Source organism: Hippopotamus amphibius, chromosome 17 (genome assembly GCF_030028045.1).
Source record: "Hippopotamus amphibius kiboko isolate mHipAmp2 chromosome 17, mHipAmp2.hap2, whole genome shotgun sequence".
Lineage (NCBI taxonomy): Eukaryota > Metazoa > Chordata > Mammalia > Artiodactyla > Hippopotamidae > Hippopotamus > Hippopotamus amphibius.
Window position 1 is genome coordinate 8117923 of NC_080202.1, and position 27384 is coordinate 8145306.

The 27384-nt window shown below is 50.2% G+C and overlaps 2 protein-coding genes across 6 annotated transcripts in view; one reads left to right on the plus strand and one right to left on the minus strand.

Moving 5' to 3' along the window:
• The first annotated feature begins 6485 nt into the window (after window positions 1-6485).
• The window catches only part of SLC25A35 (solute carrier family 25 member 35), a 28396-nt gene continuing 7497 nt past the window's right edge, over window positions 6486-27384 (plus strand). The window contains exon 1 of the mRNA XM_057716344.1: window positions 6486-6649. The gene's annotated coding sequence lies outside the window, so the exon portion shown is untranslated. The remainder of the gene's footprint in view (window positions 6650-27384) is intronic.
• ARHGEF15 (Rho guanine nucleotide exchange factor 15) lies at window positions 9969-19965 on the minus strand. Of its 5 annotated transcripts, none has more exons than XM_057716340.1 (16): window positions 19884-19965; window positions 17300-17958; window positions 16704-17036; window positions 16405-16459; window positions 15490-15548; window positions 15179-15390; window positions 14907-15067; window positions 14601-14753; window positions 14344-14473; window positions 12906-12980; window positions 12707-12799; window positions 12459-12619; window positions 12210-12362; window positions 11961-12043; window positions 11745-11849; window positions 9969-10501 (listed from the first exon to the last, which is right to left on the minus strand). In XM_057716340.1, the coding sequence occupies exons 2-16, from the start codon at window positions 17907-17909 to the stop codon at window positions 10350-10352; spliced, it is 2535 nt and encodes an 844-aa protein (XP_057572323.1). In that variant the 5' UTR covers window positions 17910-17958; window positions 19884-19965; the 3' UTR covers window positions 9969-10349. The 5 variants fall into 5 exon arrangements, with proteins under 5 accessions (XP_057572323.1, XP_057572325.1, XP_057572320.1 ...); XM_057716342.1 differs by lacking the exon at window positions 19884-19965 and adding an exon at window positions 19333-19584; XM_057716337.1 differs by having other exon boundaries at window positions 15179-15548.

Sequence of the window (27384 nt, forward strand, 5' to 3'; positions counted from 1 at the left end):
TAATTGGCTTGATAATGACCCTTGACTTTCTTCCTTGTCTCACTTCCTTACACTTTACCAGTATGTCATGGGGTCACCTCCCAACTAACTACCCACATTCAAATCTTTGTCTCAGGGTCAGCTTCCAGAGAAAGAACTCTTATGATCACCGCTTTTCAGAAGAAGATACTGAGGTGCAAAGAGACTAAGATTACAGGGCTAATAAGGGGTGGAGCCAGCATTTGAATCTGGACAATCTCATTCAAGAGTTCTGGGTATAATCAAAACCTGCTGGAAAATCATCAGCTTTCTTAGCCAAATGGAAAAATCAATCTCTGCTCCGACTCCTGAATCCAAGGCTTCTTTGCTTCTCCAGGTCAGAATCTGACCCCTGTCTTGCAAGCCCTGCCTCCCCAACCCACTTTGTCTTCCTCTTTCTCCATCCCATCCTCCTTTCGTTTTGGGCACGTAGCTGAGATTCAGGAAATGTTTATTGGTTTTAATTGACATTTCCCTAACACCTGTCAGCCCTTCTCTCTGATTCTCACCTCTTCTCAGCCTACTTTGTTCCTTCTCACTCCAAATATGAATAGAAAAGATTTTTTTTCATAAATGAATCAGTTTGGGGACTTCCCTGGCAGTCCAGTGGTTAAGACTGTGCACTTCCACTGCAGGGGGCATGGGTTCGATCCCTGGTCAGGGGAATAAGATCCCTTATACCACATGGTGCAGCCAAAAAAAAGAGAAGTGAATCAGTTTCCTCCCTGAGAGAAAATGCTTCTGAGCTCTCTGGACCAGGGCCTGAAGGGCACAGACTGGCTGTCTCTGTGCATTCTTGGTTTAGAGTCCGCTGAACTCAAGGCTGCCTCCCTTTCTGGATCTGGCTGTACTTTTATGTTCATTGCATTTGTCAACTTTTAAAAACGATTTACTAGTTGTTTTATCATTCTAAATAAAAACTCAGTTTTGTACCCAATTTTTCATTCATTCATTTTCTTAAAAAGGACCCCACAAAAACCTGGATTCAACTCCAACCCCCTCCCACAGAGGGCAGCTTCCGATTTTCAGAGGTGGATGGAGTGGGAAGCAGATTCCCAAGTGAAGGGGAGGGGGCTGGCGGCAGGAAGGTAAGCAGACTAGTGGAAGGGAGAAAAGAGAAAATTGGAAGCAGGAAGGAGAATGAGATGGGACTCCAGAAGTGCAGCAGCTTGAGCGTAAGCATCAAGGCAAGGCTGAGCTCGCAGTGAGAGAGGGGCGTGCAGGGACCCATGGAAAATGCCAGTTCCGCCTCCGATGCTCGGGAGCTGAGCACCGAGGTGACGAGTTAGATCCGAAGTCGATAACCAGCTAAACGCCGATCCTGGACCTCGGGAAGGACGGGTGACAGCGAGAGTTCGGCGGATTAGCGCGGGAAGGGGGCACCCAGCACTGGCCCAGCTAAGGGGGTGTCGGAGCGCAGTTGACTGTAGACGAAGAGCCTGCGCCTCAACGTGGTGAGGATTCCTCCGTGCGAGCAGAGGAAGCAGGAGACCAAGCCCGGCCAGACGACGTGCTAAGGCCGAGTGCAGGAAGCCTTCCTCGCCCAGTAGGTCTGGGTCCACAGCAGAGAGAGGGAGAGCGCAGCTTCACGGGCAGGGGCGGAGCTCGGCCTGGGGTGGGGCCATGGAGAGTCCTGGCCACGGCCCGGGGTGAGGGGCGTCGGGGTTGGGTCCCAGTGAATCCTCTGGGAGTTCTGCCCCTCTGCTCTCCTTGGTCTGGCATGGGGGCTCTCGGGCCGCTGGAGGATGGAGAGTGGGTAGTTTGAAGAGGGCGTGCTGGGGAGTCAGGACTGGGCGGCATCCAGGAGTTCGCTCTGCTGGTGGAGACGCTGTCAGAGGAGAGGTACTCCTGCACCGGGATGCTGTGCCTGCCCGGGGAACTGGCCAACCCAGAGAACAGGAACCAGCAAATACCACTGTAGCTGGCTAGAGATGCGAGCCCTGCGAGGAAGGAGGGAGAGAGAAAAACTTTCAGGGATGGGCAGAGAACCGGGCTGAAGGGCTGTGGAATGGATCGCAGGAAGTGGGCTGGAGGGGTCGGTGGGGCTGAAAGGAGCGGAGAGAACGCTCACGAGCGGGCTGTGGGGAGAAGTGGGCTCCTCTCGCCCACCTGTTGCTTAAGGTCATGATTGCAGCCCTCCCTCACCTGCAATCATGGCCACAAGGATGTTGACCCAGAGCCCATAGAAGGGCCAGCGCAAAGGGAGGTCTGTGCACTATCCCATCTGCATTATCCTCGACTCCTCAAATACGGAGGCCACAAAGATGCGGAGCAGGGCTGTGAGTGGACAGAGCGCATACTGACTCAGAGAGACTCCCAACAAGAGCCCAGCTTCCCCAACCTGTCTCCCCAGTCACCTCCCCCAGGTCTGAGACACATGGGACTCTTTCCTAAGCCTGTGAAAATGTTTGTTTCTCCCACCTGCCCAGCATGATAGAATATGAAGGAATGGGGTAATGGCAGCTCCAGGATGCCCCAAGCCGGTCAGCGTACCTCTCTACCACCTGGGATATGAATACCGCCACCATGCCTGGAATGCCAGACAGGGCAGCACTGAGAGAGACTTCTACCATGAATCCTCATGCTGGGCCCTCATGCCACACCTACAAGGAAATTGCAGAAATTGTATGTATGTACAAGGTAGCCCAGAGGGGCACGAAAGGGGAGGAGCAACACAGGATGGAGAGGATGATGGACACCAGGAGGAAGTAATTGTACACATAGAAGTTGATGCCTGGCAGAGGGTGCTCAGGAAAGGGAGGCAGAGAATTTAGGGAAACTAAAACTAACTTACTTACTGCCACCTGCCACCACCACCCCCCCTTTTTTTCTAGCCACGCTGCAAGGCATGCTGGATCTTTTTCTTTTTTCTTTTTTTTTTGGCCGTGTTAGGTTGTTGTTGCTGCACGGGGGCTTTTTCTAGTTGTGGCAAGTGGGGGCTACTCTTCATTGCAGTGCACAGGCTTATCATTGCAGTGGCTTCTCTTGTTGCAGAGCATGGGCTTCAGTAGTTGTGGCATGAGGGCGCAATAGTTGTGGCTCTTGGGTTCCAGAGCACAGGCTTCCTAGTTGTGGTGCATGGGCTTAGTTGCTCCGCGGCATCTTCCTGGAGCAGGGACTGAATCTGTGTCCCCTGCATTGGCAGGCGGATTCTTAACCACTGCACCACCACAGAAGTCCTGGCATGCTGGATCTTTTTTTTTTTTTTTGAATTGTACAATTTTGTTTTTTGTTTTTTTTATAAGAACTTTTATTGAGATACAGTTAACATACAATAAACTGCATATATTTAGAGTGTACAATTTGGTTTTTTTTTCTTATTAGTAATGTAAATATGGCAATCCCAATCTCCCAATTCATTCGCTCCCAACCCTCCCCACTTTCCCCACTTGGTGTCCATATAATTTGTTCTCTACATCTGTGTCTCTATTTCTGCCTTGCAAACCAGTTGATGTGTACCATTTTTCTATAGTCCACATATATGTGTTAATATACAATATTTGTTTTTCTCTTTCTGACTCACTTCACTCTGTATGACAGTCTCTATGTTCATCCATGTCTCTAAAAATGTCCCAGTTTCATTGCTTTTTACAGCTGGGTAATATTCCATTGTATGTATGTACCACATCTTTTTTATCCATTCATCTGTTGGTGGACATTTAGGTTGCTTCCATGTCCTGGCTATCATAAATAGTGCTGCAAAGAACATTGGAGTGCATGTGTCTTTTAGAATGATGGTGTTCTCTGGGTATATGCCCAGGAGTGGGATTGCTGGGTCATACGGTAGTTCTATTTTTAGTTTTGCAAGGAACCTCCATACTGTTCTCCATAGTGGTTGTATCAATTTACATTCCCACCAACAGTGCAAGAAGGTTCCCTTTTCTCCACACCCTCTCCAGCATTTACTGTTTGTCGATTTTCTGATGATGCCCATTCTAACCGGTGTGAGGTGATACCTCATTGTCATTTTGATTTGCATTTCTCTAATAATGAGTGATGTTGGGCAGCTTTTCATGTGCCTCTTGGCCATCCGTATGTCTTCTTTGGAGAAATGCCTATTTAGGTCTTCTGCCCATTTTTTAATTGGGTTTTTTGTCTTTTTGATATTGAGCTGGATGAACTCTTTATATATTTTGAAGATTAATCCTTTGTCTATAGATTTGTTTGCAAATATTTTCTCCGACTCTGAGGGTTGTCTTTTCATCTTGTTTATAGTTTCCTTTGCTGTGCAGAAAATTTGCAGTTTCATTAGGTTCCACTTATTTTTGTTTTTGTTTCCATTATTCTAGGGGGTGGATCAAAAAAGATCTTGCTGTTATTTACGTCGAAGAGTGTTTTTCCTATGTTTTCCTCTAGGAGTTTTATAGTGTCTGGCCTTACATTTAGGTCTTTTATCCATTCTGAGTTTATTTTTGTGTATGGTGTTAGGAAGTGTTCTAATTTCATTCTTTTACATGTAGCTGTCCAGTTTTCCCAGCACCACTTATTGAAGAGGCTGCCTTTTCTCCATTGTATATCCTTGCCTCCTTTGTCATAGATTAGTTGACCGTAGTTTATCTCTGGGCTTTCTATTCTGTTCCATTGATCTATATTTCTGTTTTTGTGCCGGTACCATACTGTCTTGATCACTGTAGCCTTGTAGTATAGCCTGAAGTCAGGAAGCCTGATTCCACCAACTTTTGTTCCATGTGCACTTGAGAAGAACGTGTAATCTGCTGTTTTTGGATGTAATGTCCTATAGATATCTATTAAATCAAGCTGATTTATTGTGTCATTTAAAGCTTGTGTTTCTTTATTAATTTTCTTTCTGGATGATCTGTCCACTGGTGTAAGTGGGGTGTTAAAGTCCCCCACTATGATTGTGTTACTATTGATTTCCTCTTTCATAGTTGTTAGCATTTGCCTCATGTATTGAGGTGCTCCTATATTGGGTGCATATGTATTTATAATTGTTATCTCCTCTTCTTGGATGTATCCCTTGATCTTTATGTAATGTCCTTTCTTGTCTCTTGTAACATTTTTTTATTTTAAAGTCTATTTTATCTGATATGAGTATTGCTACTCCAGCTTTCTTTTGATTTCCATTTGCATGGAATATCTTTTTCCATCCCCTCACTTTTAGTCTGTATGTGTCCCTAGGTCTGAAGTGGGTCTCTTGTAGACAGCATATATATGGGTCTTGTTTTTGTATTCATTCAGCCAGTCTGTGTCTTTTGGTTGGTGCACTTAGTCCATTTACATTCAAGGTAATTATCAATATATATGTTCCTATTACCATTTTCCTAATTGTTTTGTTTTTGTTTTTGTAGGTCCTTTTCTTCTCTTATGTTTCCCGCTTAGAGAATTTCCTTTAGCATTTGTTGTAGGGCTGGTTTGGTGGTGCTGAATTCTCTTAGCTGTTGCTTGTCTGGAAAGCTTTTGATGTCTCCGTCGAATCTGAATGAGATCCTTGCTGGGTAGAGTATTCTTGGTTGTAGGGTCTTCCCTTTCATCACTTTGAATATATCATGCCACTCCCTCCTGGCTTGCAGAATTTCTGCTGAGAAATCAGCTGTTAACCTTATGGGAGTTCCTTTGTATAGTATTTGTCATACTCACCTTGTTGCTTTTAATAACTTTTCTCTGTCTTTAATTTTTGTCAGTTTGACTGCTATGTGTCTTGGCGTGTTTCTCCTTGGGTTTATCCTGCCTGGGACTCTCTGTGCTTCCTGGACTTGGGTGGCTATTTTCTTTCGCATGTTAGGGAATTTTTCAACTATAATCTCTTTCAATATTTTCTTGGGTCCTTTCTCTCTCTCTTCTCCTTCTGGGACCCCTATAATGCAAATGTTGGTGTGTTTAACATTGTCCCAGAGATCTCTTAGGCTGTCTTCAGTTCTTTTCATTCTTTTTCTTTGTTCTTTTCCACATCAGTGATTTTCACCATTCTGTCTTCCAGGTCACTTATTCTCCCTCCTGCCTCGGTTAATCTGCTATTGGTTCCTTCTAGTGTATTTTTCATTTCAGTTATTGTGTTGCATATCTCTGTTTGTCTGTTCTTTAATTCTTCTTCTTTCTTGCAACTTTTCAATCTTTGCATCCAGTCTCTTTTCAAAGTCCTGGGTCATCTTCACCATCATTATTCTGAATTCTTTTTCTGTAAGGGTGCCTATCTCCTCTTCATTTAGTTGTTTTTCTGGTGTGTTATCTTGTCCCTTCATCTGGTACAAAGTCCTCTGCCTTTTCATTTTCTTTATCTTTCTGTGGCTGTGGTTTTCATTTCCACAGAGCAAAATACTGTTGATACCACTTGATACTGCTGTCTGCCCTCTTGTGGAGGAAGCTATCTAGGAGGCTCGTGGGTGGTTCCTGATGGGAGGGACTGATGGTGGGTTGGGCTGGGTAGGCAGAGCTCCGTAAAACTTTAATCTGCTTGTCTGCCAATGGGTGGGGCTGTGTTCCTACCTTGTTGGTTGTTTGGCCTCAGGCTGCCCAGCACTGGAGCTTACAGGCTCTTTTGTGGGGCTAATGGCAGATTCTGGGAGGGCTCACACCTATGAGCAATCCCCAGAACCCCTGCTGCCAGTGCCCTCATCTCCTCAGTGAGCCACAGCTGCCCCCACCTCTACAGGCAACCCTCCAACACCAGCAGGTAAGTCTGGTTCAGTCTCCTATGGGGTCACTGCTCCTTCCGCCTGGGTCCTGGTGAGCACACTATTTTTTGTGTGCCCTCCAAGAGTGGAGTCTCTGTTTTCCCCAGTCCTGTGGAGGTCCTGCAATCAAATCCTGCTGGCTTTCAAAATCTGATTCTCTGGGGAGTCCTCTTTCCGTTGCTGGACCCCCAGGTTGGGAAGCCTGACGTGGGGCTCAGAACCCTCACTTTAGTGGGTGGACTTCTGTGGTATAACTCTTCTCCAGTTTGTGAGTCACCTACCCAGCATTTATGGGATTTGATTTTGACGTGATTGCACCCCTCCTACCGTCTCATTGCGGCTTCTCCTTTGTCTCTGGATGTGGGGTGTCTTTTTTGGTGAGTTCCAGTGTCTTTCTGTCAATGATTGTTCAGCATTTAGTTGTAATTCCGGTGCTATTGCAAGAGGGAGTGAGCGCACGTCCTCCTACTCCACCATCTTGAACTGTCTCTTCAGAAGTAGCCACTGTTAAAATATTGTGAGCCTTTGTATCTGTTAGGGTGTTTTGGTTTCAAGCAAAGATACCAGCCCTTGTAAGCAGCGATGGTGCTCAGTAGAAGGGTGCGCTTTTGCTCAATTCTGATAGCCCAGATTTCCAAGGTCAGAAGCTAATCTGCAGTCTCCCTAGGGCAACGCAGCTGGAAGAGGCAGCTCTAAGGATTTCTCCTCAGTCACTCCATGCTGGATCTTAGTTCTCCAACCAGGGATCAAACCCACGCCCCTTGCAGTGGAAATGCGGAGCCCTAACCATTGGACTGCCAGGGAAGTCCCATACCTTCCCCCCACCCTCCCCTCCATTATTCCATATCCTCTATTTTTCTTACCTGGGCCCCATTCCTTCTCCCATCCACTTTCTCCATGCTACTGGTGGTCCTCATTCCCTCACATCTGTCTCTTTCATGCCCCTCTACCCTCTCCAACAGGCCTGCAGAATGCAGACCCCTCCAGGACCACACACACTCTCAGCTCACCCCAAAATGGAAAGGAGTCTCTGAGATAAAAGAAACCTGACGGTCCCCTTCCCTCCCTGTCTTTCTGTCTCTTGGGAACACGTGGTTGTATTTTACATACTTCTATGTCCCCCAAACAATTCTTAACTGGTCTCTATCTCCCCATTATCCCAATATTAGAACCTCTGACTTGGAGGCTTCCTTAAGTGGCAGGACTCGGGGAGGGAGTGAGGACTTGGGAGGGGACATATGTGTAGAGCACATGGGCAGCATTGTGTCTTTCTCTGGATGTGTCTGTCTCTCTCTGAGTATCTCAGAGGAAGAGGGGAGTTTGTGGGGAGGGACTCCCGCACCAGGACACTTGAAGGAACATGTACACCAGCTCCCTCCCCATGACCACTGCCTTCTCTTCCTGGACTTCGTTCCCCTTGTTGCCATCCCTAGAGTGCTCTTTGCCCAGATCTTCCCAGATGTTTACCTCTTGTCATTTGGGTCTCAGATTAATGTCATCTCCTCCAGGTTCTTCCCCAAAGCCACACACACAAACACAGACACTCTGTATCATAGCCGTTGCTGTATTTTTTTTCATAGCACTCACTGCTACCTGATCTCATCTTAGTTATTGTCTTGTTTACTTGTAACTTCCCTCCACCAGCTCCCCCAGAATGTAGGTTCCTTGCAGGCAAGACCCTTGTCTTTTTCATCTCTGTGTCCCCAGATCCTAGGAGAGTGCCTGGCACTTAGAAGGTACTCAATAACTAGGTATAGAATTTAAATGAATTAAACACAGAGATGCTTGGCTGGTCAGTAAAGGACCTTTATTGATGAATGATGGCCCTTTGTGTCCTTTTTGCTGCATCTTCGTCCCCTGCCATATCTGGCTCTGCCTGTCCTCTTCCCCAGCCTGCAGCAGCTCTCTGCCCCAGCATCTGCAGCCCTCCCCCGACCACACCACCATAGATCCCTCAGGAGCTATCAGTGCGCCAACATTCTTGGACCTTGCACCTGGTCTCCAAGCCCCAGTCCCCAGCAGAGCTGACCCCTGCTCTCAAAGGATTTCTTTTTAACCAGCCCCACCCCCACCCCACCCCCAATAAAGTCACATTTAGAACCCACTGCTCCATTAAGCACACACTCCCCCGGAGAGCCTCAGTACAGCTCCACTAACGTTTATTGAGGGTTTCTCATATGTCAGGCACTGTGCTAGGTGAATCTCCAAAGTCACAGACATGCCAAATGCCAGTGCCTTTCTCCCTCTCAGTCTCCCAGAGTCCTTGCACCTCCTTTGGTCAGTGTGGCAGTTTCTGTCCTGGGCAAGTTGCCATGTGCGAGCTGAAGGGGTGTGATGGCTTAGCTCAGGGACAACCTTTGCCAGGCCAGGGCCCCCACTCGCCAGCCGCTGTCTGCTCCGCTGTCTCCCTCCCTCAACTCCTTCTGGCATCGTGCCGGGGTGGGGGGGGAGCAGGTGGCAGTTTCTCATCTGGAAGCAGATGCTCTGGGTGGAATTAGGCAGCAATGCTCATTCTCTGTTCTCTCCCCACTGCTTGTCCCAGTGTTTCTGTGAAAGGACCAGGATGAAGGCAAGAAAGCCCTAGAGGCTCAGCTGGCCTGCGATCCACAGCTCCTGTTTCTTCACTCAAACCTGGGACCCAGAGCCAGTCTGAAGGCCAAGGCTGAGGCTGGATGGCTGGTTATAGTTCAGGTTGGAGGATCTGCAGATAGGGATTATGGAGGCCAAGCTTTGGGCAAGGAGAAGGGCCTGCAGGCTTCAGGCCCTCGGACCCCAGTTACTGGCCATCTTCAGTCCCTCGGACTCCTCTGCCAGGCTGCTTGGCTGCTCCACAACATCACCCTCCAGCTGTCATGGAACGCTGGCCTCCAAGAGACCCAGAACCCAGGCCTCTCATCCCCAGCTCAGGCCTCTGGCTGCCAAGCCACACCCAGCACATTCTCCTCTGGAGCTCAGACCTAGTGTCTTTCCTGAGGAGACTAATAGGAAAAATGAGGGGCAGGGGTGCAGTGAGGGGAGAAATAGAGGATTCAATCATCTGGGAAGGGGGCAAGACCACACATATATTATGTTCAGCAGAATCACCTTCCTTGATACATATACAGACATATGTACACACACATAGATTCTCTAAGACACAACTCTGGGTTCTTCTAGAAGAGAGGAAGTGACTTTAGAGGATGCAGGAGGCACCATAGGAATGGAATCTAATACTTCCCAGATTCAAAAGGCAAGACAGTCGTCGCTATAGCACCAAGCAGGGTTCCTACTGGTCTCTTGGGCCCAGATCACCATCTTCTTTGGCTGGATGTGTCCCCACTGTTGGCTATTGTATCCTAGGACTTTATCTCCAGTGCAGCCCTCTTTCAGCTACATTGACCTAGCCGCCTCTTCCTTGGCCGTGAGCACAGCTGGGATACTCATTGGCCAGAGACTCAGCTAGCTCAGCACCCACTTGCCGCTCTGCACTAAGACTCTGTCTCCATTGGCAACCCACTCAAGCCATCTTCATTCTCCCTCACGTGCGGGCTCAGACGGCCCTGTTCTCATTGGCTGCCCAGTCTGGAAGCTCGGTCCCTATTGGTTGCCACTGAGGTAGCGTTTCCACTGACAGAGAATCCAATGGATGGATGGGCTTTGTCTTCTCTGTGCCAGGCTGCTAGCTGTCCCAACTTGTGCCCCTCCCCCCCACAGCCTGCATTAGGGTGGGGGGGCACTGGGGGAGATTGAAGAGGGTCCAACAGCTTCTAGGAGTCTCTGGTGCTGACGAAGGTGCTTCCTCCTTTCGTGTTCTCCTGTGACTTCACACACCAACTGGGCAGGGAAGGCTCCAGGAAGTCCCTTCAGCCAGCCTGGAAAAGGAAAAACAAGGGCTTAAGTTGGGCTGGGGGCAGGTCAGGAGGGAAAGGAGGCCCAGTGGGGTCTAATGTCTGAGAGTCATGGCAGGTGTGGGAGTTAGTGGAGAAGCCTTGGAGCACTGGTGAAAAGGCCAATAGAGGTGGAAACAACAGCAACATCAAAGAGGGTCGGGGTTCCTCTGCTCAATGTCATGTGGCAGCCTGGATGGGAGGGGAGTTTGGGGGAGCATGGATACATGTATATGTATGGCTGAGTCACTCTGCTGTGCACCTGAGACCATCACAACATCGTTAATAGGCTCTACTCCAATATAAAATCAAAAGTAAAACAAAGGGACTTCCTAGGTGGTTAAGAATCCACCTGCCAATGCAGGGGTCACGAGTTCGATCCCTGCTCCAGGAATATCCCATATGCTGTGGAGCAACTAAGCCCATGCGCCTCAACTATTGAGCCCGTGTGCCACAACTACTGAAGCCCGTGCACCTAGAGCCCGTGCTCCGCAACAAGAGAAGCCACGGCAGTGAAGAGCCCTCGCACCAGAATGAAGAGTAGCCCCCGCTCGCCACAACTAGAGACAGCCTGTGAGCAGCAACGAAGACCCAACACAATCAATCAATCAACCAATCAATCAATCAATTTAAAAAAAAAAAAAAGAGGCTTGGGGTCCCTCCACTGTCAAGCCCTGCATTGACTGCTCATCTCACTCAGAGTGAGAGCCAGAGTCCTTACAGGAACCTACGACGACCCATGTGACCGGGTCCTGGTTACCCCTATGACCTCATCTGCTTCTCCCCCCTTTCCTCACTCCCTCTAGCACACTGGCTTCCTTCCCGTTCCTCAAACACACTGGCCTGACTCCTGCCTCCCTCTGGGACACTCCTCCCCCAGACACCACGTGTCTAAACGCCTCCACCAGGTCACTCCCTGCTCACACAGCGCCATCTCAGTGAGGTCCACCTGGACCTCCCTATTTAAACGTTTAACCCTCCCCACCCCCAGGACTCCTGACCTCTTCAACTCTGTTCCATTCTTGTTTTGCCACGGCACTTATCACCTTCGGGCAGTATCATTTACTTATTTATCTTGTTTATTTTTTGTTTCTCCTCCGCTAGGCTGTACAGTCCAGCAGGGCAGGAATATCTGTGCATTTGGTTCACTGGTGCCGAGAACAGCAAGTGGCACCTCATAGGTGCTTAATAAATATTTATTGAATGAATAAGTCAAAGACTCTCTCACCTTCAGGGCTCTTGTGTAGGTGCTTGGGGGGAGCCCTGGACTCCAGATTCCGTCCCTCGCTCTTGGCAGGTGTGGAAGGCTCTGAACAGAGTTCCTGGGAACAGTCTGGTCGGGGTGGGTGACATTACAGGGGGACCCAGACTCTTTTCAGCTTCTCCCCCATATTCCCCTGAAGGCTCACTTTTCCTTCCCTCCTCCCCTCTAGGGGACACTCACCACAGTCCTCATAGATGGTGTCTGGGGAGCAGGGAAGGGGGCCTGGGGTAGGGAAGGCGCCCAGCCAGCGCTGCATGTCTGATCTGGTGGGAATACAGGGAAGGGTCACAGGTGGCCCAGGAGATCCTCCTGGCACTTAGGCAGTGGCTTTGGAGGAGAGAGATTGGGGAGGAGGGTGGTGGACTCTGAGAGGTCAGGTGAGGGTCAGGTGAGGGTCTCCAGGGTGTTTTCTGAAGGAGACACACTCACAGGGATGAAGCTTGGAGTAGCCGGTGAGTGGGGCGGCCCTGGTGGTTGCTGAGAAGGGAGAGGCGGAACGTAGGGGGTCCAGATGGGTCTGGGACCTGCTGGGCCTGGACCAGGGAGCGATGGGCATAGTCCAGAACCTGTAGCCGCTGCCCACTGCCCAGGGAAGAGGAAGTTCAGAGGGAGAGCAGAGGTCCAGCTGGACTCCTCCTCCCCACCCCTGCCTGGGCTCCCTCCCTCCCTGGGACGCACCTCTTGGGCTGAGTGATGAGCAGCAGGTCACTGAAGAGCAGCAGGCAGAGGGGGGTGAAGCGGGGGCGGGAGGCGAAGAGCACACCCCCCCTCCTGCACCCCAACTCCGTCAGTTCCCCCTGCAACTCCAGGCGCCTGGACCAGGAGACCAGGGGCAGGGCCTGTGAGGAAGCAGGGAGGAGGTTCTGACTTCTCCGCAGCACCAGCACCTTGGGGAAAGGGAAGCCAGGAGGCTGGGCAGGTCTAACCTTGACTTTGTGGAAGCGCAGCCTCTGCGTGAGCCGGATCAGCTCCTCTGTCTGCTTCATGCGTCCCACCTCGGCACTGCACCGCTCAATGATCTGGGTCGGGGGAGCCGAGTCACCCACCCCTGTTCCCTTCCACCCCTTTCATCCATCTCTCCCTACCGCCTCCTCACCTCCCCCAGCCCCAGCATCCCCCTCCCACCTTGCTGACAGCACCCAGGGCCTTCTGGGCATTCTCCTGGCGGCTGGACCCCTCCTCTGTCTGGCGCAGGATATTCTGGGGACAAGAAAGAAGGGTAATTGGGCCCCTGCTCTTCGGCCCTGGGATTCAGAGGGGCTGCAGCTCAGAGGACCCTGCCTGACTTGGCATTTGGGTGTTCACAGAGCTGGGGGACCAGCCTCAGCACTCACTGTCTGCATAACCCTGAGCAAGTCACGTTACCTCTCTGAGTCTCAGTTACCCCATCTGTAAAATGGGGATAACTCCCACCTACCATCTTATTAGCCCTGTTGTGAGGATCCTACAAGAAAATATACGTAAAGTACTTAGCATAGTCTTCGGGACATAGTAAATGCTGAAAAGAGGGTTGCTATTATTTTCATAATTATCAACCACAGCTGTTAGTACAAACAATATAGCATGGGGTTAAAAGTGCCTGGATTTGAAGTTTATCTCCATCAATTATTATCTCTATGACCCATGGCCAGTTATTTAACCTCTCTGAGCCTCAGTTTCCTCATCTACAAAGTGGGGTCAATAATAGTTCCTACCATCACACAGTGGTTGGTAAGGTCAAACGGGTGTATAGCACTTAGAACCGTGTCTAGAACAGACACTCAAGAGCTGTTTGGCCATTATGGTTAATATCATTACTATTATGTTGTTGTTGTTGTTGATGACACTGGGCATAAACAAAGCTGAAAAAGACATAAAGACACTGATAATCTAGTTGGGGACTCTTTACACTGAGATCCCCACATTGAGTGACCTGGTTTAGGGAGAAGTTTCTACTCTGCAATAGAAGAGTGTTTCTTGCCCCTTTTTTCAGTATCACCCCCCTAAGGAGTTTTTTAGGCATTTTCGCCCACACTGTTCCCCCCTCACCAAAGTTTAGCACCATAGATATTCTGTATATTTATTTAGGTACCATGACCCTTTGGAGTATCATCACCACTGGAATATTTAAGACTTCTTTCACACCCCACCCCACCCCACCCCCGCAAAGAACAAGTTTTTGCCTCTTCGGGGGTGGTATCACCCCCACTGGGAAGGCATATGATCAAAGATAGGGCTGAGAGACCTCAGAGACAACTCACCACTCTCCCTCTGAGACCTGGAGAGAGAAAGGGACTTGCCCAAGTCTGCTCAGCCGGTTAGCGGCAGAGCTAAGCGTAGAACTCAGGTCTCTAGCCAGAGGCTCTTTTCCTGCACCCAGAGGGCTCCCTGACACGTTTGAGTAGCTCCAGGTAGGGCGTGGTGGGTCCTGGATGGAGAGGCCTCGATTAGGAGTCCTGACTTAGGGGAGTCCTGACTTAGGGGGTTCCTGTGTTCGTGGTGGGGTGGGAAATGGCGATGGCCAGGCAGGAAGGCCCTGGGAAAGTTCTCCAACGGGGCTGGTGGGGGCGAAAAGGACGGGTACCTGCAGCAGCATGCGGAGCCGCGTGATGCGCTGAAAGGGCAGCAGCAGGAAGGACGGCAGCGGGAGCCGCTGGCACTTGGGGAGGCTCTGCAGCCGCCGCAGCTCCGCGGAGAAGCGCACGTTCGTGTCCCTGCAGAAGCAGGCGCAGGCTGGCGTCTGGCGTCTGTCTCGAGGCCCGATCCCCGCTACCCGCCCTAGTCTAACCCCCGACCGTGCATCCCATCTTCCTCCCGCACGGGTGACCTTGGGACACTCACATCAGGCGGCTGTAGGTCTCCTCCTGATACTGCTGGTTCCGCACGTAATCCACGTACACAGAGAAAGGGCCCACGGCGTGCGCGTGCACCACGTCGCACAGGTCGCTGATGTGGGGGCAGGAGCGCACGCGCGACAGTAACTTCCCTAGAAACCTGGGGGAGGGGAGAACCGGCAATGGAGGGGGACAGATAGCCAGGTGTCCCGGCTTCTCGGCTTCTTCTGGGCCCTGGAGGGGAGGCCTGGCGACAGGAGAGCAGTGTTTCCTCCCGAGGCCTGCTTTGCAGAGAAGGGGGCACCCCACTGACCGCTCACTGACTCCCTGGACGCGCTGCACGTTGGAGAAGAGGGTATGGTGATCCCGAGGGGTGAGCGTGTCCCGAAGCGCCTGGCTCAGCACAAAGGTGTCGGTCAGCAGCCGCAGGGAACGCAGGTACGAGGCCTCGGATGTCACCACCTCGAACAGGCTCTGAGGAGGAAGAGCAGGGCCGGAGTGGAAAGCCCAGCTCCCAGCCAGCCCAGGCCCCAGATCCCAGGCTCCACCCCTCGGCGCCCCCTGCCCGACCCCAGGTGCGCCCACCTCCTGCATGCGCCTCTCCTGGGGGCTGAGGGTGTCCAGGAGGCCGCTGTCTCGCACAGCCGGAAGCTCCTGCCACAGCGTGTTGCGAGGCCCCGGGGGCCGAGCGAAGGTGGGAGCTTCCCCAGGACTTGTTGAGGAGGGACCCCCATCCTCACTGACCCCCCACAGCTCCTCTGACAGCACAGTGGCACGATAGGTCTGGTACAAGGGTTCTGAAGAGCAGATGTCACACATCAAGGAAGTTCGATGCCCCAGAACCCTTCCCCACTGCTTGATGGTCTCGGCAGGGGCCCCAGTCCAGAGGCCCTCACCGTCCTGCAGGGGCAGCTCCCAGTTCTGCTCCTTCAGCATCTCCAGGTCCTCTTCCTCCCTGTGGAAAGAGAAAGGGATGGAGTTCCTTAGAACCACCGCTGGCGCACACCTCCAGGGGGTGCTATTCACATGATACACATGATAGTGAAAGGGGGTACACAACCCACATGCAGGTTGTGTGCAGGGACCGTGACCAAACCCTGGATCGTTTTATGTGCCTGTTGTATGTGAGGCTCTGTACTAAGCAGGCCCCATCCATTCCTGCAATCTCAACTACTGTGTATCGGAGATTTCCAAGCCTCCATCTCCAGGGCTCCCACGGAACGACCACTGTCTGGAATGTCCTATGGGTGCCTCGGTGCAACTCGACATGGGCAAACCCAGCTCTTACACCTCCCCACTCTGTTGTGTCATCAACACCACCACACACCCCTTCACCCAAAGTAAAAACCCGGGAGAATAAACTCCAGTGAATGTTTGTCGACTAAACGAATGGCCTCAGAGTAACTCTGATAACGGTGATGAAGTGATTCACAGACCCACATGACATAGGAGCGACGTTCCTGGTTGCCACATGGATTCGCGGACAATAATTTCAATAGAAGCTCAAAGTGGGGAAACTGAAATGGCTTACTGTGGGGCCAGCTCTTCAATAATATCAGACCCCAACAACTTAATGAAGTATTTGGTATGTTTACCCCCATTTCACAGGTGAGGAGGCTGAGACCCAGAAAGGTGAAGTGACCTGTATGAGGTCATACAGCTGATAAGGGACAGAGCTGGGATTAGAAACCGGCACTGCTTGTCCCCAGAGGCCCAGCCCTTCTTCACTCCACATTTGTAGGGATGGGATTTAGGTGGACCCGAAGTTTAGTCTGCTCTCAGCTAGGAGGAAGGGTGGAGGTGTTCGTTACCTGCCCTCTGTGGTGGCTGGAGAATCGTTCTGAGGGGCGCCATCAGGACTGTCCCCTAAAGAGAGAACCCAGAGTGGAAGAGAACAAACCTCCAGAATCCCCAGCTCAGGACTCCTGCCTCCTGCCCAGCAGAGACGGTTACTATAAAACTACAACTCCAGTCAGCCCCAGAGCAGCAGCTGGTGGAGGAACCAGAAGCCCAGGACCTGTTGGGGGTTGTAGTGAGTTGGTGTTTTGAACTCTCCACCTCTACTCAGTCCCTTCCCAGCCCAGAGGTCCACTCCCCCAGGGCCCTGTACCTGTTTGGATTCCATCTTCAGAGGGCAGATCGAGATCTGGCCGTGCGGCATCCCCAGAGATGGTGGTGTCCTGTCTGACCCGGGTTGGTTTGGGTGGCTTGAGGGGTGGCAGGAGTTTGCGCTCAGCCGTGGAGCGGTAGGACGTGAGGACGACTTGGGGGTGGCTGAGGCTTGGAGGGCTGGGGCGCGAGCGGGAGGTCCGCAGCGGGGAGGCCCGGCAGAGGGCCCTGGGGCCGTCCTCATAGCCCCCCACTGGCACCCAGCGGAGCTCCAGGCCAGGGCGGGCTACGTGGCAGACACAAGGGCAGCAGGGAGGGCAGGCCAGCACAGCATCTGTGGGAGACAGGGCATCCTTAGGACGCCCACCCTGCCCAGGCCTCTTCCCTCCCCTTAACCTGCCAGCAGGAGCAACACGGAGGTCAAGAGCTCTGGGTACCTATCACCTCCACCCTGACTCTCTTCAAACCCTCAGAAATACGAAAACCAGATTTTCCAAACATGGAGTCCAGTTTTGAGAAAGTAGCCCCTTAAGGTACCCAATCTTAAAGCCCTGAAGACAAAGAAGAGGAGCCGGATGGAGCCCAGCCCGGGCTTACCTGGAGTGCCGTTCTCATGGGACCCGCTCCCAGTGAGGATGCCCTGGGGGTTCTCTCTCTCCCCATTCACATCCAGTCCCCCTGGGGGACCCGGCTCCGGGGCATCCGCAGCCTGGACCTTGCCTTCAGCCCCCCATTCGAACCTGCCCGCCAGTCTCCGCACGGTGCCTGGGGCCGAGGCAGAGCCATCCTGGGCGTGGACTGGGGTGGTGGGGAGCAGGGGCAGAGTCGTGCAGAGGGACCCGGAGGGTTTGGGTGGGGGGACTGGAGACCGGGGCGCAGGCCCTGGGGAGACGGAGTGCCGGGACACTGGGCTGGGGGGGTCGGAAGGCGAGTCTGGGGAAGTCTGGGAGTCGAGGCTAGCTTTAGAAGCTGTTGGAGGCAGAAGGGCTGGGGGCTTGAGAGAGGAGGCTGGAGGCTCCCAGAAGATGGGGGTACACATTGGGGTTGGTGCCTCATTGGCGGTGAGGGGAGGTTCTTGCGGAGAGGAGCCGTTGTGGTGGGGCCCCGGGGACGCGGCGGCCCTGGCGCGAGAAGGGGGTCGGGGGCGGATGATCCGAGGGGGCTTCTGGGTGGGGGGTGTTGCTGCAGGAAGAGACTGAGCTGACATCTTCCTCTGAGCTCTTCCAGCGCGTGGGGTACACTGCTGGAGTCATCCCCTGAGGAAGAGGGGGGAGAATGAGAGACCCTAGGTAACCCCTGCCCCCACGAATAGACTGAGCCCTTTGAGCAGAAATGTTTGCAAGCAAATGAGCTGAGATTTCAGAGTCAGGAGGGAAGGCGGGTGCACTTCCTCCCTTCCCTTCCCATTTCCACCGTCTTCTCTCTTTACCTCTCTCCCCTCCTCTTTCCATTCCCTGAGGACTCTGAAGCCTCCCTGACACCCCCAGCCTCCATTTCGCTCTGTCTTTTGGCCCGGGCTGCCACAATGAGGCCAGAGGAGACAGTGAGGCCAGGTTGGGGCACTGGGGTAGAGACCCAGGTTGGGGGAGGGGTACAAGAGAACCAGATCAGTAAGGGAAACGGGGTCTAGCCGCTACGTGTCTACCTGATGGATTGTGTTTTGTGTCTGTAGTATGTGTTGGGGAGGTTCGTGTACGGTTTAAGCATGAGTGGACACGGTGTGTTTCTGGTGCTACACGAACAGGGTGCTGGATGCTGTGTTTTGAGAGTGTCTGTGTTATATGTGGGCATGCAGTGAGAGAGTGGAGTACACCGTGTGTGGTGCGTGGTGTGAGATGGGGTGCCAGGGTGTGTGTGTTCTGTGCTGTCTGTGTGGGGTGTATGTGCAGTGTGTGTCTGCCTGCACTCCCGCCCTGCCTGGGCCGTGAGGGATGCATCACTATTTCCCTGCTCCAGCAGGCCCTCCGCCCCCCATTTCCCAGTTCCTCTCTCCGGACTCTCCCTTTCCGGATTATTTTTAGTCTCCTTTTCCTGCCATGAAGATTCCTGGAGCCTCTGACCCCAAGAGACCAGGAGGCCTGGGGCATGGTCTCTCCTGCCCCATCCTCATCCCTGCCTGCCTCCCCGCCCCCAACCTGGTCACAGAAAGAGGCCCTGGTGGAAGCCTGGGTCTCCCCAGAATGCCTAAAGGGTGGTCGGGAGACCACACTGAAGGTGAGGACCAGTGGGGCCAAGACGCTGGGGCATGGGCTCACTGCCTCCCACCGGGAAGGTGCTGTAATCCTGAGAAGGCTGCAGGGTCAGGGCTGGGAGACCCGGTGCCCCCAGGCTCCCTTGTGGAGTCAGCAGGAGAGTCAGATCCCTCCAGGCCCCAGACTGGTTTTTGAGAAATGATGCGGGGTGGGGGCTGGGGGCTGTAGACTGGGAGTCTTGCCGCTCAATGGCCTCTGTGTTCTGGCAGGAAGCTCCTTAGGTGACCCGGGCAGTAGCCTCGCCAGCTGGCCAGCTCCTCCCCAGCCTTCCCCCACCTCAGGGATCCCTGCCCGCCTCAGGTACCTGCCCCGACTTCCTTCCCCCACTCCCCACTCAGGCCTCTCTCAGGGACCCAGGTACTCGGCCCAAGCACTCACCCTCGAGTCCTCTCCACTCTCGGCCACCTCCCGGGGCTGAGTGAGTAGGGGCAGGAAACAGGAATCGGATCCTCCTCCCAACCGGACACCCCCCCCCCCCAAAGCACACCACACTCCACATGCGCACACTGGGGCTCTGGAAGATGTGAGGGACCCCGAATGCTGGGTTTTGGAGGATAACAGAGTCTGGGGAAAGGATGAAACTCGGGTGTAGAGAGTGGGCTGTTCTGTATGTGCATGTTCTGTCCTGGGTCTGCATGGCTGTGTGGACCAGGGCTCACAGGGGCCGGGGGTGAGGACGGGGTGGCAATGGCACTGGCTGGGCTGGCGGTAGGGCATGGGCTCAGACACCTCTGGATGGCTGCGGGATGGTGTGAGTGTCCCTCGACAGTGTGTCTGACCATCTTTCCCACACCTCGCATGACAGCCTGTCCCTTTGTCACCAAACCTGTCCCCTGGGGGTGAGCCAGCCCATTGTTTCACACCAAGGGACCCCACCCCCACCCTGGCTTCCCCCTCCCTAACTCTACAGTAGCTCTCCCTGAATTTACCTTCATCTTTTTGGAAGCGGTTTCTACTCTCAGCCTGTCCTGCCTGCCCCTTGGAGCAAGGAATGCGGGGCCAGGTCTCCTGATTGTCTGTTTCTGTGTTTCTGGGGCGGGAACTGAGGATCCAGATTGAGATCTCCGCAGAGGAAGCCAGTTCCTCAGCCCCACCCAGCCATTGTGTCAAACGAGGAGGTGTATGTGGTGTGGTGTGTGTGTGTAGAGATCTTGGTGCACCCCAGGTGGGGATGCCATTTGCTGGGCCCCCTGCCTGCTCCCCATTCTCAATCCCTGTCTCTCAGGGTCCCAGCCCCCGAGTCTCTCTGACCCACTGGGAGGCTTTGATGTTGATTGGCTTGGAGTCCTGCCTCCGGTGGGGCGGGGGGCAGGGGTCCCTGTCACCTCTAATTTGCTCTGTGATTGAAGAGCTGAGTTCCCAGGGCTCCAAGTGCGTCATAAAAACAGCTGAGGGGGTGGAATGAGCCACACCCCGGCCTGGGAAGGAGGGTAGTGAGAGGAAGACACAAGGGAGTTAGGAACTCTGGGGGCCTTTGCCCATACCCAGGTGCCTGCTTTTGCCAGACTTTCTCACACACACACACACACACACACACACACACACTCCAAACAAGACATTAAGAAGAAAAGCCAGAAAACTGGGATAAAAAAATGTGTTTTAACCCATTTTTCCTCAGAGTAAAAGACAAAGTCCTTTCACTGACCAACAATGCACCTAACGTCTCCTCTCAGGCACATGCCTGCCCCAGGGCCTTTGCACTGGCTGTGCCTTCTGCCTGGAAACCTCCTTCCCAAGACATTCCCATGAATGAGTCCCTCACCTCATTTCTCAGATACCACCTTCTCAATGAGGCTGCCCTACCACTCTTTAAAATCACAACCCACAATGTCACGCCAAATTCCTGACCTGCCTTTTTTCCTATAGCAATCATGTCTTATAACGTACCACATAGTTTACTATTAAATTGACATAGTATGTTTATAGCTACGTACACATTAGAAAGTAAGCTTCCTGTCAATAAATAAATAAAATAATGAGATTTGGAAAAAGAAGAAAGTAAGCTTCCTGGAGGTAGGATCTTTATCTGTTTTGTTCACTGATACATCCTAAAATTCTGGAGCAAGGTCAGGCATATAGTAATAGGTGCTTAATATTTTGATGAATTGAGCAAATTGAGGTTGAATCTTCCCCCACAGCCCACTACTGCCATGGCTCTCCTCCCCTACAGACCATTTCCATAGTTTTGTTGATCCCACCAGTTTCCCATCTCTCTCTCTCTCTCTCTCTCTCTCTCTCACACACACACACACACACACACACACACACACACACACAGACACACCCAGAACCAGACATCTAACCTCCCAGCCCTCACCTCTAGATCCTTTTCGGTTTTCAGGGAGAGGAAATCGCTACAAGAGTGCCTCAGAGACCCTATCAAGAAAGCTAGATACACATGTGTAGCCAAACAAATCCTTTTTTTTTTTCTTTTTACTAACATAGAAATGTCTTTATTAGTTTTACTACTTACAAAAATAACATTTAGGGACTTCCGTGAAGGTCTAGTGGTTAAAACTGCACTTCCACTGCCGGGGCGCCGGTTCCATCCCTAGTCAGGGAACTAAGATCCCACATTTGTAGGTTTTATCGTACAAATGTTTCTGCAAAGATACTGAAGATTTATAATATTATGATACATTCTTCCACCACCCCCACAAAGCAAAAGTTTTCTATTTTTCTGTCTTCCAAAGGTGCCAGCACAGCTTGGGGGAATTCCCCGGTGGTCCTGTGGGTTAGGACTCTATGCCTTCACTGTCAAGGGCGAGGGTTCAACCCCTGATTGGGGAACTGAGACTAAGATCCCACAAGCCACGTAAAAAAAAGACAAATAAATAAATATTTAGATAGATAGATAGATAAATAAATAAATAAATAAATAAATAAATAAATAAAAACTAACCCCAAAGTGCTGTTGTTAGCTGCAAACATGTTGGCACTTGGTACTACATGAAACACCCCGGCCAGGTCTGCGTGGGGCTGTGGCAGGAAAAGAGGAACTAGGTGGCCTGCACATCCCCCCCCTCCTCCCCCCCCCCCCCCCCCACCGTGGACCTTAACCTGTCCTTTCTGGCTGGTCTGAGCTTATTTCTTTGTCCTTTCTGTATCCTTATCAGAGACCCACCTGGAGGCTTTTCACCTTCCTGCCTGTTGGGGAGAGACTAGCATGTTTTGGGGAACTAAAGTTCCCTGGAGCCACACTGAGAATGTTCTAACACTCCTGACAAAGAGATTCACTGAGCTCCCTGCTCAAAGCAACCACAAAGCCACAAAGATAAAAAGCATGACTTTTAGGATCTATACAAATCACCATCTATTTGTTTATACCCCATCTGATTCCAAAAAGAAACTGAGCTCTGAAAACCATATCATGTGATATGCGCCAGATTATTTTTGCACAAACACGTTTTATTGTACAAATGTTTCTGCAAAGATACTGAAGATTTTTAATATAATGATACATTCTTCCACCACCCCCACAAAGCAAAAGTTTTCTATTTTTCTGTCTTCCAAAGGTGCCAGCACAGTTTCAGTTCTGTTTTCTGCCCTCTTCTCTTAGTATTGCTTCATACATATTTGCTATCTTATAACATGGTCTTTGTAACTATACTTTTTCGTGGAATGTAATATTGCATCAACTAGATTTTGCCATCCTAGTAACAGCAATAAAACTCTTCATACCCCCTCCCCCGCCCCGCGCCCCGACTCCATGTGGTTCTGGGGAGATGGCCAACCACAGTAACCTCCTCCTGGCCACCAGAACCAGATTCAGTCAATCACAGGGTCCCATTCTTCTGGCCACAGAGACTGGCCCAGGAAGGAGCAAGTCACCCATGCCAGGACGTCTTGCCCTGGGTCTCTGGGAAAAGGAAGCTTTCTCTTTCCTCCAAGGTCACGAAGCAGGAATAATGTAAGTCTGGAGCGATCTGTGTCTCGGTTTCCCTTTCCCCACAACGGAGGAAACTAGCCAGTAGTGAGAGAAAATGAGCCCCACACCCGAGGGAACAGAGCCGAGAGATGGAAGGGGCCTGACGGCATCGTTTAAGCCCCTTGGACTGCCTGATTTCCGGAGCCACAGAATTCCCTTTTGTGTGTAAGCTAGTTTGAGCTGGGTTTCTGTCACTTACTGCTGCAAGAATCTTAAAGGCTACAATTCATTCTTGAGTGCAGGGCATTTGGGCAGCTTCCAGCGTTCCCCATTACAATGAATGCTGCAGTAAACATCTTTGTGAAAAACAAAACAAAATACTTTCAGTTTTAAAATGGTTAAGGGGAGTTTCCTGGTGCCCTAGTGGTTAGGATTCTAGGCTTTCACTGCCGTGGCACTTCAGTCCCTGGTTGGGGAACTGGAGATCCCACAAGCCACGCGGTGCATCCAAAAAATAAATAAAAATATTTTAAAAATAAAAATTTTTTAAAAATAAAAATGATTAACAGAGTAGCCCTAGAAGCTTCAATGTGGTTGGTCTTAATTTTGCCTGAAGATTCTTTTCTGGAAGGATGGAGGAATCCTTAGGTCTTTCTCTCTCACCCCTTTACCTCCACATCAGGCGGCCTCTACCCTCGGTCAGTCCTTATGTCACTCACCTGGTTGTTAGGAAAGGGTTCGTGGCGGAGAGGCACTTAGACTATTTCTTGAAAATCAGGTAAAGTTTGGCCACGCCAAGAGGCAAGGCATGGGTGACCATCTGGGGAGACCATTGAAGTATAGGAATGGTGAAGAGGAAACAGGCCCAAGGGGAGAACTGTGAGAGAGTAGCTTAGTGGATATGGAAAGAGGGGTATGAGGCTGGAGGCACATGTAGAGGCCACCCCCTGGGCAACTGGACAGGGCCACACAGGCACTGAGGTTTCTGAGCAAGTGGGGGAGTGGACGGCAAGAGTTTTAACCAATTCCCCACCCATTCCCCCTCTTCTGGTGCCAGCACCTAGTTTTCTTTTGGGGACCCACTCTTCCATCATTCTAGGTCCACATGGCCCATTCTGGGAGAATGTCTGGCCCAGAAGCAGCCAGTAAGCACATTTCCTTCTCCCTAGCTACCGAGACTGGTTCAGGGCTGAGCGTGTGACACAAGCAGGGCCAAAGCATAATTTACACACACACACACACACACACACACACACACACACACAAAACCCCTTCCAATGGGAGAGGAGCTCATGATGAAAGTGGTGCTGAGTCCCACTCGCCTCTGGTAGGGTCAAGACCTTGAACTCCAATAGAATCCTTCATGGAGTACAAAATACCTAGCCCTTCTTTTCTGTCTAGAAAGCCATTAGGGGTAGGTAGCCTGCCTGTGGCGTGGGTTTACATCAGGAAGTGGGCAGTGAGAAAACTCTGGCCTGCTCTGGGAACCTGCACTGGTTCCAGTCTAGGTGAGGATAGAGGATTGTCCAACTGCCACCAGGTGGAGCCTGAGCACTTCAGGTGAGGGGCCTGGCAGCCAATATGAAGCCATGTATCTAGGTCCCCCAGGCAGAGGTGCAGAAGAGGACAGCCCGCTGCCCTCCGGGACTCCGCATCGGTCATCCTCCTCTCTCTGTGGTTTCACCCCTTCTCTCAGACCTGGGGCCATCTTTGTGTTTCCCCTCCACTCCTCTCACACTTGTCTCAGATAATAGTCTATGGTAATCAACACAGCATGGTGTTGGTGAAAAAATAGACACATAGATCAATGGAAACAGACCAAGACAAATACAGTCAACTGATTTTTTTTCCATTTTTAAAAAATTGAGGTAGAGTTGATTTACTGTATTAAATTAGTTTTGGGTGTACAACATAGTGATTCAAAATTTTCATACACTATACTCCATTTATAGTTATGATAAATTATTGGCGATATTCCCTAAGTCAACTGATTTTTCACAAAGGAGCAAAGGCAATTCAATGCAAAAAGGATAGTCTTTTCAACAAAACTTGCTGAAACAACTGATATCCATATGTAATGAAAGACAGCCCTTACATCATTCACACTCAGAAAAGCTCATAGACCTAAATGTAAAATATAAAACTATAAAATTTCTAAAAGAAAATATAGGAGATAGTATAGGTGACTTTGGATTTGGCAGTAAGTTTTTTTGTGTGTTTTTAAAATATTTATTTATTTATTTATTTATGTATTTTGGCTGCGCCAGGTCTTAGTTGTGGCACATGGGATCTTCATTGTGGCATGCAGGCTCCAGAGTGTGGGGGCTCAGTAGTTGCGGTGTGCAGGCTTAGTTGCGCCATGGCATGTGAGATCTTATTTCCCAGACCAAGGATTGAACCCATGTCCCTGCATTGGAAGGTGGATTCTTAACACTGGACCCCCAGGGAAGTCCCCAGCAATAAGTTGATTCAACACCAAAAACATGATCCATGAAAGAAAAAAAACTGATGTTAGACTTTATTATTATATAATTAAAAACTTCTGCTCTGTAAAAGGCACAGTTAAGAGAATGAAAAGATAAGTCATAGACTGGGAGTAAATATTTGCAACACATATCTGATAAAGGACTGTTATCCAAAATACACAAATAACTCAAACTCAACAGTAAACAACCCAATCAAACAGGGAAAAGATCTGAACACCTCACTAAAGAATATAATATATATAAGGGTATAAATTTCCAGCTATAAGATGAATACATTCTGGGGATCTAATGTACAAAATGTCAACTATAATTAGCAATACTGCATATAAAATAGATAATCCACAAGTATTTCCTGTACAGCACAGGGAACTCTACTCAGTACTCTGTAATAACCTATATGGGAAAAGAATCTGAAAAGGAATAGATATATGTATATGTATAAGTAGAATCACTTTGCTATATACCTGAAACTAACACAACATTGTAAATCAACTATACTCCAATATGAAATAAAAATTAAAAAAAAAAAAACACCCCAATACTATATTCTGTACTTGAAAGTTGTTAAGAGACTAGATCTTAAAAGTTATCACCACACACTCAGACAAAAGGTAAGCATGTGAGTGGATGTAGGTGTTAACTTTATTGTGGTAATCATTTCACAACATATACATGTATCAAATCATCAAGTTGTTCACCTTAAACTTGTATATATTATATGTTAATATCTCAAGAAAGTTGGAAAAAGGAAGCTATACAGATGGCAAAAAGCATATGAAAAGATGCTCAATATCATCTGTCATCAGAAAACTGCAAATTAAAACAACAGGAGATACCACCATACACCTATTAGAACGGCTGAAGTCCAACAAACAGACAAAGAAACAACCTGACACTACCCAACGCTGATGAGAATGTGCAGCAGTGACTCACTCGTTGCTGGTGGGAATGCAAAATGGCGCAGCCGCGTTGGAAGAGAGCTTGGCAGTGTCTTACAAAGCTAAACACGGTCTTACCACTCCGTTCAGCAATCGTACTCCTAGCTATTAACTCAACTGATTTAAAAACAAATATTTATAGCAGATTCATTCACCACCACCCCAAACTGGAAGCAACCAAGTTGCCCTTCAGTACATGGATGGATAAACTGCAGCACATTCATGAAATGGAATATTATTCAGTGATCAAATGAGCTATCAAGCCATAGAAAAGTATGGATGAACTTTAAACACATATTGCTAAGTCAAAGAAGCCAGTCTGAAAAGGCTACCATCCATATTACTCCAACCATATGCTATTCTGGAAAAGGGCAAAAATACAGGGACAGTAGAAAGATCAGTGGTTGCCAGGGAGGGTTGAATAGGTGAAATATAGAGGATCTTTTTTAGGGTGGTGAGACTATTCTGTATAATATGATAATGCGTTTGTCAAAACCCTTAAGACTTACAGAAAAGAGTGAACCTTAACGTTTGCAAGTTAAAAAAAGTAATTTAGGAGGTCAGGGTATCCCAGGAAGGAATGCAGAATGTGACCAAATCTAACTGTATTATAAATGTGTGAAACAACTTTACTAAAGGGGTCAGGGGTGATGACCTAAGTAACTTTGGAAATGAGTGGAGTCTCCAAAGGCAAAAGGAACTGCACATAAGCACTGTACTCTAGTTGATGAGGTGGTTTCCCATGGGGTTTTGGGTGAACAATTCTGATACTCCTTACACATGTATACTGGAATTGAACAGATGCTAGGAGCCAGGTTGCACATTGTGGGAGGGAGAGTTTATAGATAAGCACAGAGAGGTGGATAGAATGATCCATGCAGTGACGGGTTAGAGTTGAAGATATCAGTATAAGCTCATGTCTAGCTTAATATACAGATGGTTACATACAGAAATATCTATAGATATGGGTGCATACATGGGTTAGTATACACACATATATTTACTTGCTCTCCCAGCTGAGAGAGTCTAGAATTAATGACACTGCAATGGCAACAAGCACAGCTAGTGCCCAGAATTTGGTTTCTAACACCATTCTTCACTTCCTTGGAGAAATGGCTGATTCTAGGACTGGGGCCGG

Excerpts from the sequence above, each read along its gene's own strand:
- ARHGEF15 (XM_057716337.1), bottom strand. The coding sequence starts at position 17,909 with ATGTCAGCTCAGTCTCTTCCTGCAGCAACACCCCCCACCCAGAAGCCC. Across the intron at positions 15,068-15,178 it reads AGGAGAGGCGCATGCAGGAG|AGCCTGTTCGAGGTGGTGAC; the intron begins GTGGGCGCACCT and ends CTTCCTCCTCAG. Across the intron at positions 12,620-12,706 it reads TGCGCTTCCACAAAGTCAAG|GCCCTGCCCCTGGTCTCCTG; the intron begins GTTAGACCTGCC and ends GCTTCCTCACAG.